Raw genomic sequence first — 13198 nt, 5'->3', positions numbered from 1 at the left:
CCATTTAGTGTCTGCACTTGGTAGAAATGGCAGGAACAAGGTAAATGTTTAAATCCCATATGGCATCAGTGGGATTGTTTTTTACATGAAAAACATTTAATAATTGCATGTGGTCTAATTATGGTCTGATGAGTGCCTATTTTTTGTTTAAACAACCAGTGAAGCTGTACCTCACCCTCTGGCAGTGGGACTCGATGATGTGCAAGGATTAGGGACTGGAGATGGAGGTGAGCATGGTTTGGAGAATGAGTCTGAGACCCAAGCAATAGGAAACCAAGCAGATGTTCAGGCAGCCTTTGATGCTATTCAAGCACAGGCACTTGGTAATGACCAATTCATTCCAAATCCCATAGAGGTTGCGGTTCATGTTGGGCAGGCTGATGAAGAGGAGAATGATCAGGCCCATATTGCTATTGTGGACTTGAGGAAGCGCAGGGGTCGCAACCATCCAAACTGGGCAATATCCGGACGTGAGATTATGAGGTTCAACAAGTATGGGCAAGCAGTGGCACCTAGCAGAACTGTGGCGCGCTTTGCTCGTTACCTAGGCCAACTGGCCATCGATAACAAACTTTTCCCAATTAATGTGGAAGATTGGAGACAATTTCGAGGGCTTGTGCTAAACACGTCTTGGGCCAAAATTGAGGTATACTTAGCAACACATTGAATTTACCAAGATTTGTTATTTTGTGATTGTTATTACTTCATTATGCAAAATTATTGGTGTGCAGGCAACAATTGACTGGAATGACAGTAGGACTAAGGCTTTGGCCTTGAGAATTCGGTACGTGGTGGAGACAAAATTGAATGAACGTTGGAAGCATCACAAGTGCATCCTGCGCAAAGATTGGTACTACCCGAACCTGAACACAAATGCAAGATTCCACTGTGGTGACCAGCATGTATGTCCTCTCCAATGGACACGATTGGTTGCATTTTGGGATTCCGAAAAGGGAATGGTAAGTTCATTTTCAAGTTATATAAGTGTATGCATGTGAAATATTGTTCAAGTTTATGAATTTCTAATTAGCAGACCTAATACTTAATTTTTTATTTGGTAAATTAATCCTAATTTGAATTTCTTTGTGTAAAGTAAATGTGAAATATATGCTAAATATATATGACATATATATAACACATGTGCAATTTTTGGATTAGTTTACAAAATCTAACATCAAATTATGTTATACTTCAGTAATGCAATTGTTTATGTCAAACTAAGATGTGTATTTGTGTACATGCAGCGTCGCCGTGCAATTAACATAGTGAACCGTGCAAAGCTGAATATGGGCCACACAACCGGGACCAAATCATATGCGCAGCTGCGAGATGAATATGTGAGTATAGGCTGCGCATATTGAAAACCTTTTCTAAGTGAAAAACAGAGTTGTGCTTTTCAAAATACAGAGGCAGTTGATTTATTTCATATTATTCACATAAATGTATGGAATTGGCAGATACAAGAGCATGGGTATGAGCCTGATCGGATTGAATTTTTCAAGCTGACCCATCGCAAGGCAAGTGGGGAGCCTGTTGATGCAACATCTGGGAGAATCATGGTGAGTGTAACTGGAACCTGTTGCATATAGTGAATTATTCTACTCTTGTTTCTCTCCAACAGATTATTTGATTCACCACGTGGTTCTTCAACATCCATTGAATGTGAATCATCACATGATGGGACTAACACCTCCTTTATTGTAAATGACCTCCTTTATTGTGTGTGCAACATGTGATTTAGGTGGTGAAAAAGGCCTGGATTGTTTATAAATTACTTAGCTATTATGTACAGGATGATTTGGATAGCAGGGTTCGTGCAATCCAAGAGATGCCGAATAGTAGGGAGCTGACAGAGAAGGATTGCAATGATGTGTTTGCTGCTGTTCTTGGCCCAGAGCACGGGAATCGTGTAAAGGGTTATGGCATTGGGGTCACTCCCTCAGACATACTAGGGTTTGTGTCTGATAGGCGAGGTTTGTCAGCGGAATTGCATGCTCTGCGCGCTGAGTATGAGCAAGAAATCGAGAGAGCTGCCAGAGAATCAGAACAACAGAAAGAGGAGATTGAAAGAGGAAGACATGCGATGGATCAATGCCGTTCTGAGTTGGAGCGAGTTCGAAACATGCATGAAGAGGAGATTATGCATCTGCAAAGGCAGCAGCAGTACATGGAGATGCACTTTGAGACTCGTGTTACAAGTGCTCTTGACAATTACTTCAGGAATGCTGTTTCGCCTACTGGAAGCACGCAAGCAAGCTTGGGTGCGTCACTACAAGTCTTAGCAGAGTGTTCCGCACCACAGCTTGAACAACCACTTCCAGTTCGTGATGCTCATAACCCTTTTGCTACAAATATGTCCTATCGTGGTCGTTTTCAGAATGCTTCCTCCTCTCCAAATGAAGGCACAAGTCAGCACGGAAGGCTGTCAACTGCTAGTGGGGGGAACTTTGCCTCTCGGAAGTGAAATAGTTGGTGATATTGCCAGAGAGGTGTGTGATAGCTAGACTTCAATATATCTGCTGCAACACTTTTGTTTTTGAAACTTATTTTGGATAGTAGCACTTGCTAATATATCTTAGCTAGTTGGCCAAATATATAATAGCAAGTGTACTTCTTTTGGGCATCCTAGCGTATAGTTGGTTAAGTCTGCTGTGTTAATTTCATGAGGGATGAAACTTGCATTTTCAGGTTGTAATTAATGGTTGGTGAATGCAGACTTTTTAAGTGGTTGTGCATATTAGAAAAATGCTTTAGAGATAGCATTTGCTGCAGCAATGTTTGTAATTCCTCTGGCACTCATCAATATGAATATATGTTTATCCTTATGTTTGGAAAACAAGTTCCATTTGATTAGCTTCCCATTTGGTCTTTTTGGAATGTATGTTGTATGATGATTTTATTAGCCACAAAATCAATTCAGCAAATACAATAGTTTCAATGCAGAAGTAACAATTAATGAATCCACTGTTTGTCATTAGTGTAACCATTTAATCAACCAATAATTTTCATAACAAATGGGGTTGAATTGTATTAGTAATTCCATGTCACCATATGAATATTAGTGGAACATGTACAAACCATATATGGAATTAGTTGGCAATATTGGTAGCACATAATGTCCAGGCTGCCACCAAATTGATATAAATTTCAAACCATTTGTGAAAGAGTTGACATGTTTAACCAACTACTGGAGCAATGGTGAGAATCACTGTCAAACCAATCATCTTTGGTTTAATAAGGCATGGCTAATCAGTTTTTTATTATATCTTTAGTTTCACTAAACCACCAACAAAACTAATGTTTAGTTGCTTAAGCCCTTGTCTACATCAATGTCAGATTTGATCTTTGCAGCCACCAAAACCTTCAGATTGGCATGTATTGAGTATTAGCCACCTCAATCTGTACAACTAACAGCTTATTAGAGGCTAATTGGTGGCTAATAGCTTAAACAACTAAACATTAGTTGTTTAATGGAGGGAGGATACCCTTGAAATTGGTTGGCTTTGATAAGAATTGGAGTAGTGTATACATATAGTATACCTTTCATAATTAAATTGTTAGGTGCATTTAGAAGCTTCGTCCTGCATATATACTGTCATACTTGGCCATGAACTAATGAAATGCAATTCAATGTTGCAGCAATTTCAGTCTTTTCAAGTCTCTCAAGAACTTCAAATTAAAGCATGGCAAAATGATTGGCATTAGAGTTCCAGCGCTATAAATGTTCATTATTGGGCTTGCAATCGGGTTGAGGGCTTGTGGTCAGCTGCACCAACCCATCACAGAATTATCAAACCCCAAGCCCAAGCCCAATTAATGACAATACTTGCCCAATATGTTTGTGCGAGTACCAGCCCAAGAAAACAATAAGGATTATACCAGACTACAAATCTGCAACCATCAATTGGGTCTTGTCTTCAAGTCATCGCATCGATTGTTGTGTATAATTGGTATAACCATTTGAATTACTAAATATGGTTAATTTATGTCAGTGTTCAAAAGTGGAACTGGAAGATGCTATAGGATCAACTTTTCTAAATTATAACTCCGGATTAATTTGCATGGATCCTATAATATATGAAGTCACCTCATATAAAAGAGTTGATGAAAAATTTGGGAAAATAATTGGATTGCAAAACATTTTCCGTTCCGTTTATATATCCACAAATAAACAAACCAGAACTTGTTCTTTAATTAGTTAATTCATATTTTTACCTTGTTTTGATGAGCATGCATGAGTAGTGTGACAGCAACAGCCCAACCATATGAAATTAGGCATTTTATATATACATGTCTAGTCTAAACAATATTCCCTACCATATGGAGCATTAGATTCACATGATCATAGTTAATCAAGTACTTAATTACAACATAATTAAATAGTAACATATATACCCCTATAAATACTAGCATCGCAACACATGCAGCATACAAACAAATTCAGCAACTTAGTTTGAAGCTGTATTAAAATTTGAGAGGCCAAATATGAGTACTCATCAAAGAAAGATGATGATAGCCATTGTGATGCTGCTGGTTTGTGGGTCAGCCATGAGTGCACCATCCAGCTGCGATACCCTGTACAATGAGATGAACCCTTGCCTTGAATACCTACTGCAAGTGGAGGACCAGCCATCAGCGGATTGCTGCAATGGTGTGAAGGACCTGAGCAAGTATTCATACGACAAAGAGGATCGACAGGCTATATGTCAGTGTCTTGTGGCTGCAGCTGCAGCAAACACAATGGTGCCGATTGATTTTTCACTCGTTTCTACTCTCCCTGAAAGCTGTGGCGTATCCTTCAATCTTCCACCCATCTCTAGTACCATGGATTGTTCCCAGTAACTCTACTTTCTCGTTAACCCTTTCTCTAGCTTCCACATATATATATATATATATATATATGTACATACTAATTAATTTAATTATTGATAAATCATATATATACATTTGAGATATGTTCAATCTGTTACTATAAAGTTGGGCAAAATAAACATTTTATGTTGTCAAACTGAAATATCTGACCCACATATAATTAATTAGCAAGAATAAATTTAACCAATAATCTAAAATCACTGTCATTTGAGATATAAATGGCTTATTTTGTTAGACAAGTTGTCAAGTTATTTGACCATATAATATTTACATTAATTGTAGAATTGACAAGAGGACATTTGCATATTTTATATAAAAGGGTGTGTGAAAGGAAAAGGCTGATTTTTGTTTCTTGTGCAGGGTTTGAAGATTTTAGGGCAAAAATTCCACAGTTTGGCAATTGAATAAAAGGGTTCCTCAATTTCAAAGCAATGCCCTCTCTTAAATTTGCAGTGTAAAACCAATAAACTTTTTTTCTTTGAAAAAAGCGAAGAAAAGTGTAATGAGAATAAAAAAAATATGTTGAATAACGTACATTACATCATCAGTACCCCTATTACTGAATAAATATTAAGTGATATAGTTCGAATGAGCTTATAAATTTGACATATATAATATCCGATTCTTAATCTTACTCCCCATTCAAAAATTTGGATGGTATCAATTAATTAGTCACATGCAAGGTAAAGAAAATGAAACTCCATATGGCTCTTAATTAATTAACTAGCTAGAGATTATTTGCCAACCTTGATAATGTAATGGGTTAACTAGCATATATCTTCACATCAATTAGCTATTACTTTTGTGATATTTCTTTTTACAGCACTGAAAATATCTCAAATTTAATCTTCCTTCCTCCAAATAATTAAGAAAAGATTAAACTAAGGATGTCATGCTGCCATAGTCGTAAAATATCTTAAACCATAATTACGAAATTATGATTTGATCTTTTTGGTTGACTGGGAACGAGAGCCCAACAAACAAGAAAACTACAAATATCTCAGGTTTTGCAAATATGGATTTTGTCATTCTGATATTGTCATCATTTGATTTTAAAATAATATATTTGGGGTGAGATGGAGACATAATTATCAAGTTTTAGCTAACATTACTATAATTTATACTATGCGTATGTGGTTTATCTGGCTTATTGGGTCTGTTGATGCGTAAAATTGCCACTCGGTCAATTTAGTCTTAGACTTCCATGTCAAGGCATATGTCGATTACTATGTCACTCTCTTTCTACTCTACACACGAAGGTATAGGCTATGATCATCCTGAGCCAACACTGGTACCGGACCATTTTTGGAGCACCTCCCTCCTAGGGCATCCCCTAAGTGTAGGCCTCCGAGACTCTCCTACAACGAAGTCCTCAACCTACATCATCAGGTTTGGGCCTTCTTTTAGTGCCGAAACTAAGCTATCTTTGACCTCGCACATTCAATGCACTGATGCCCACTCAGGCCTCGAGCCTTTATCATATTGAGCGTTTGTATCCATGGGTGCCAACTCATGATCCATCACAGACTATTAACCCGTGTTTAAGCCGAGGCTAGCTAGCCTCGCTTCTCTTGGTCACCAAGCCTCATCGGCCTTCGCCCATTAGTCGCCAAGGCCAGCAATTTTGGGTCTTGGTCCGTTGGGTCACAAGCCCATATATGGGCCTCATCCTATACACTAGATCTTTTGGGCCTATGGATATATTTTTAGTCTTTTGGACATTTTTCTTAGCCCACGCCTAAACAAACAACAATCCGAGGATCATTCAAGCCTCATCATTTATATTTCTACGACGTGTAGTTCTGCTCGATCATTACAAGTATCAACATGGTCTATTATTATCAGTCATAATAGTCCGGCGCTCAATATCACACAAATAATATTGGTCTAGTTTCAACAGGCCATGGCTCATATATGGCTACATATAAGAAGTCTTCACATTCTACTTCTTCTTCCTCTCTCACATAGCAGCAAGTGATATCACATGTGGGTGGATCGACATGGGCATATGGCAGCCTGCCTGTTCGATTCCCTTTCCGGCTAAGAAACTACGAACCTGACCTCATGTTGTGGGTATCCAAGCTTTGATCAATTTTTTAAATTCTAACTCCGGATTAACCCCAAACTCGGCTCGTTGATGAAAAATTGGATTGCAAAAGATTTTCTGTTATTTATCCACGAATAAACATGCCTAATTATGTAATTAATTAACCATATTTTACCTTTTTGATGAGCATGAGTAGTGTGACAACAACAGCCCAACCATATGAAATTAGACATTTTATATATACAAGTCTCTCTAGTCTTAACAACATTCCCTACCGAATGGAGCATTAAATTCACATGATCATAATCAACTACTTAACCACATGCAAAAAAAATAGTGACATTACTAATGAGCATTAGATTCACACGATCATATTAAAATTTATTGTTAGGTGATTAAGTAAGAGGGTGAACGATATACATATGTACCCCTATAAATACAGGCATAAAAACGTACACATGCAGCATACAAATTAATTAATTGAGCAATGATCGAGATTGAAGTTTTATGAGAATTTGAGAGGCGAATAAAAAATGAGTTATGAAACCAAGATGATCATAGCCATTGCAATCTTACTGCTTTGTGGGTCAGCCAAGGGTGCACTGACCTGCGATACGATATACGATGAGGTGGACCCTTGCATTCCTTAATTACCTACTGCAAGAGGAGGCTCGGCCACGCCAGGATTGCTGCGATGCTGTGAAGGACCTGAGAAAGTAATCAAACGACAAGGAGGATCGACAGGCTATCTGTCAGTGTCTCGTGGATGCAGCAAACAGGATCGATGTTGGGGAATATTGATTTTTCACGCATTTCCCCCAAAACTGTGGCTTATCCATCAATCTTCCACCCATCTCTAAAAACATAAATTGTTCCCAGTAACACTACTCTCTCGCTAACCCTTTCTATTCCAATACTAATTTATTTTGTCATATATATAATATATATATACACACATATAATGTTCTCGATCTTAATACAAAGTTGGGCAAAATAAGTATCTTACGTTGCCAAACTGAATCTAAACCAAACACGTAATAAGCAAGAATAAATTTTAGCCAATTAATGATCTAAATTTACTGTCTGGTAATATGTAAATGACTTATTTTGTTAAAACAAGTGGTCAAGTAATTTGGCAATAGCTTATATTTATGTGAGTGTGTGTGAAAGGAACGGCTGATTTTTGTTTCTTGTGCAGGGTCTGAAGATTTAAAGGGAATTGAGGAGTTCAACAGTTTGGCAATACTTGAATAAAAATGTGGCTCCTTTCAAAGCAATGCATGGCCTCTCTTGAATTTGCAATGTAAAACCAATAAATCTTTTTCTTTTTGAAAAGAAAAAGAAAAAGAAAATTGTAATGAGAATCAAGCAATATGTTGAATAACATTACATATGTTTTTACCGGTGGAAGATTGAAAATATTGCTGATATGTGCGTCTGTCTTTTTTTTATTTTATTATTTATGGAATATGTGCGTATGTCACATCATAATTAGTATCCCTATTATATATTCATCAAATATTACTCTGATAATTGGTTGAATTGTTGGATTTGATGCTAATTAAGCTTACAAGCAATCTCACACACACAATGAATTGAAGATGCAAGCTAAGCACAACAAGCACAAAGAAATGCAGAGAGAGAAGAGAGATTTTTCTGGTGTAGTGAAATTAGTTTTTGATTTATCAAGTTGCACAAAGTGCTTTTAACACAAAAATATCTTGTGGAAGTGATCTTAGCCATCCATATATGCGACCTTGAGCATCCAACCATTCAAAATAGAAGACTTAACAACTAAGTAATAACATATTCCAAAAGGGTACAGTTTAATGCTCTCTGCCAAAATAAGCTCCTGGTTTTTGCAGAGACTTTTGGCTTGAGCTGATTTGAACAGAGACTTTACTTCAACATGAATGAGTTTAATTTGAGCTACTACTATTGTGAGATGGAGAAGAAATTTATTCGTAATTAGAAGATTTTCTAGGAAGTTGTATTTTAATAGTTAGAAATTATTCTATATAATTGATACATTGTCACGTGGTATAACTAACTTAATAGAGTGCGGTTACATTAATGATATTAACACAAAACATTTTGTATTTTATTTATCAGTACTTAGTGGGTACTGGCTGGTACGATATGGATAAAATTGTTATTTGATTTGTATATATAATATGCTTGGGGTGAGATGGAGACCTAAATATTGTCAACTATTAATGAATTCTATGTGCCACCTTTTAATTTTGTTAAGGCTTTGAATTGCTTTAATTAATGTATGCCGAGAAGGTGTATGTGATAATGCCAATGTGATTTATTTGGCTTATTGAGTTGTTTTGTACGTGACAAGCATAATGGTCCGGTGATTACCCGAATATTGGTGTATAGTTTCCACACCGGCCATAGCTGAACTGGCCACCTTAGAAATCTTGACGTTCTTCTTATTCTTCTTCTTCCTATCTAAAACAATATCAGGTGCTACAACCTGCGGTGCATCGTTAACATGCGCCCGCGGTGGCCCAGAGGTTCAGTTCCCTTTCCGGCTATTATATCGTGGCCAACCCTTAATCTGCGGGTATCCAGGATTTGACCTCTCATGCAATGGCGTCGAAAGCCAAACCATTCTCTATCTCCCATTTGGTTTTGGGAATGTCATTGTGAGTAGCATCAATTACTGGGTCCAAAGCCTACGGATCAACGACCCCAACAACTGCTTCCCTAGTTCCCTAGGCGGTTCCTTTACAATGAGTTCAGTCTTGCAAGTTCACCCTTCTCATACAAGTATCCCCTTACAAACTACACCTTCCTCAGCTGCTCGCCCCAAGCAGCAGAAATGTATCCCTATCCACCAATCTCTTGCCTCAGCACTCAGAACTACATGGTCATAGCTGTGCCAAAAGGTTTGCCTCTCAGTACTCCTCCTAGTACATTAGGGTCTTCAATATCACCGTCTTCTTGTTATGTGATTTCCACAGCTTTGGTTCCACTGCTAAATCCATTCGATTGGGAGAATCTAATTAACTTTGGGGTTCCGTTGACATGGTCTGTGCCTGATTGTCGTTCTTGTGAAGCATTCAATAAAGTTTGTGGGTTCGAGAATGATACAAGTTTGCAAGTTTTGTGCTATGTTTCTCCCAATGATGATGTTAAAGGTGTGTGAGTAAAACAGGAGACAATATCATAATACATTTTGGGTGTATATATATGTGTTACATACATCTATTTATAACTCGTAAATTTGTAATAAAGAATCCAAATCCCATATCATAAATATTGTCATACTTGATCGACATGCATACTAATGGGATGTAATTCATTGTTGCAGATCCTTCAACCCGTCCAGCTTACTCAAGACCTGAAAAGTTAATTGTAATGATAAGCCTGGGAATTCTAGGACTACTGCTCATGACTGTATTTGCTATCAGGATCAGAGTTAGTGATCGACAACACCAACCCATCACAGATTATCCACCCAAGCCAATCGACCACCTGCGGAAGTGATAACTACCGGCCTTAATTCTCTGACCATTGAATCATATCCCAAGACTGAACTTGGTGAGAGTTTGGAATTGCCCAAGTCCGATGACAATACTTGTCCAATATGTTTGGCTGAGTATAAGCCCAAGGAAACACTAAGGACTATACCAGAATGCAACCATTATTTCCATGCTAGCTGCATAGATGAGTGGCTTAGAAGAAATGCAATGTGCCCATTTTGTAGAAAACCACCGGCAGATAAAAAACAAGTCACTGATCGAGTGATTGAGACATGAATATATATTGTTCTATATTACTCTTTTTTTTTTTTTTTTTTTTTTAGATTTAAGAAGAGGGGGAATCAAACTTAACTGCAAAGAGACAAATTCTACGACCTTTTCAATTGAACTGCTTACCAATTATTATTGTTATATATTATTTAAGTATACCCGAGAAATTGTGTTCCAAAATTATTAAATTTTGCTATAAATATATAGCTTTAACAGTATTTGTATAAATATTATAAAACACAACATAATACACACATTCAACTATTCAAGCTCAAAATCAGTCGGTGGGCCATATTTTACATTTTATTGGCGATTAATAAGATGGCATGCGTCATAGAGGTGCTGATATGGCATCCTAGAAAGTGCAGAAGTAACTCCAAGCCACTAATATTATTTTCCAAGCTTGATAATGTAATGGATTGGCTAGGCACTATCTTGCTGCCATAACTTTTAACTTATGCGCCAAGAACAATAATTAACAAATTACAATTCTTTTATTTATTTATTAATTTTATATTAATGTAGGAAATTGAACCTTATACTTATTATAATTACTCTTATACCCACAAACCACAAAGACTTAATTAAATTATGATTTTTTTGATAAACTGGGTTCACGGACCCAGCAAACCAGAAAAACTAGCTATAACTACACTTATTTCGTGGTCTTGCAACTGTACCTAAATCTTCTTGACTTCTTGTAGAGTTGCACGTACCGGTAATATATCTAGTAAACTAAGGCACAGCATCGGCCCAAATAATTAGCAAAGTTGGAACAACTGTACTTTGTTCTGATATTGTCATTTGATAGATATATATTAATACATTTGGGAGGATGAGATGGAGACATATATATATTAATATATATTGTCACGTATTACTAAGGTTACTATGTGCCTTCAATTAATGCATAGCAGGTGTATTGTGAGTATGTGACTATGTCAATGTGGTTTATTTGGCTTATTAGGCTTTATTAATGTCACAATCATAATAGTCCGCGGTGTCATTACACCGGCCATAGCTCACATGGCCACCTTAGAAATCTTCACATTCTTGTTGTTGTTAATTTCTCACATAGCAACAAGTAGTGCCAACTGCGGTGGATCGTTAGCATGCACCGCCGGCGGCCCATTGATTCGATTCCCTTTCCAGCTAAGCAGCCAGCAACACCCTCGTTGTGGGTATCCAGGGTTCGATCTCTCATGCAATTACAGCCAAAGTCGAGAAAGTACCATTCTCGCTCTCCCATTTTATGGGGACAACTTGGTAGTAGTCGAGAGCATCAACTACAGGGACCAAATTGTACGGATCAACGACCCCGAGAAGTGCCTCCCTAAGCGGTATCTGGACAATGAGTTGAGTCTAGCAGGCTCAGTTTTCTCATACGTGGATGACCTTGAAAGCTACACATTCCTCAACTGCTCATCCCAAGCAGCACAAGGGTACCCTACAATCTCTTGCCTCAGCAGTGATGAAGATGACTACAAGGTCGTTGGCGTACCGTCGAGTTGGCTTCCTGCATCGAGGTCGTCATCATTGTCTCGTTGTTCTGTCATGTCCAGAGCTTCGGTTCCACTACTGAGTCTGCAAATTGATTGGGAGATTCTTCACTCTGGGGTTCGGTTGCAATGGAATGTGCCTAATTGCCGTTTTTGTGAAATATGGGATAAAGCTTGTGGGTTCGCCAATGCTAACAGTTTGCAACTTACGTGCTCTACTTCTTCCAATTATGGTACTATTCTAATTTTACAAATTTTGATTTTTATCCTAATCCCGACCGTATATATATATAATATATATGCGGCTTCAAGTGCGCACACTTGTATGTCACTCATACATTGTTATTAATTGATATGTTAATATATATAATTTATGTAGATATACACAATATATTTACGTACATAAAAAATTATAATGAGAATTCAATTTGAAAATTATTTAACTACCCATTTTAATTTCATGAGTATAGCTACATATATCACATATATATATATGCACCATAAATGCTGTCATACTTCACCATGAACTAATGGAATTAATGTTGCGGTCGGTTCCACTCTTTTCAGGTCTCACACGACTTGAGAAGTTTGGCGTACTGATAGGAGTACTGGGAGTTTCAGGGCTACTGTTCATGATTGGGCTTGCATTCAAGATGATGAAGGCTTGTGTTCGACTCGAACCACCCATCCCAGAATTAACCAATCGAATATCTGTTGCCAAACTAACAACGGGCCTTGATACTCCGACCATTGAATCATATCCCAAAACTGAACTTGGTGAGAGTTTGGAATTGCCCAAGTCCAGTGACAATACTTGTCCTATCTGTTTGGGTGAGTACCAGCCCAAGGAAACACTGAGGACTATACCAGAATGCAACCATTATTTCCATGCTACTTGCATAGATGAGTGGCTTAGAAGAAATGCAATGTGCCCATTTTGTAGAAAACCGGCCACCAGAGGATAGAAAATAAATCATTGACTGATTGTTACATGATTGTTCTATATTACTGTAAGT

The 13198-nt window shown here is 37.6% G+C and overlaps 1 protein-coding gene and 1 pseudogene across 1 annotated transcript; both read left to right on the top strand.

Annotated features, from left to right (window-relative positions):
• The first annotated feature begins 4485 nt into the window (after window positions 1–4485).
• Window positions 4486–10689, top strand: LOC147274251 (putative RING-H2 finger protein ATL21A; annotated as a pseudogene).
• Window positions 10690–11709: 1020 nt separating this feature from the next.
• Window positions 11710–13147, top strand: LOC147274250 (RING-H2 finger protein ATL22-like). The gene is made up of 2 exons (XM_086228319.1): window positions 11710–12415; window positions 12750–13147. The coding sequence occupies exons 1-2, from the start codon at window positions 11710–11712 to the stop codon at window positions 13145–13147; spliced, it is 1104 nt and encodes a 367-aa protein (XP_086084445.1).
• Window positions 13148–13198: the final 51 nt, after the last annotated feature.

The sequence above is a fragment of the Dryas octopetala genome, chromosome 9 (genome assembly GCF_963921425.1).
Source record: "Dryas octopetala chromosome 9, drDryOcto1.1, whole genome shotgun sequence".
Classification (NCBI taxonomy): Eukaryota; Viridiplantae; Streptophyta; class Magnoliopsida; order Rosales; family Rosaceae; genus Dryas; species Dryas octopetala.
Note: the sequence above shows the minus strand (reverse complement) of the source record. Positions and strands in the feature narration are given on the sequence as shown.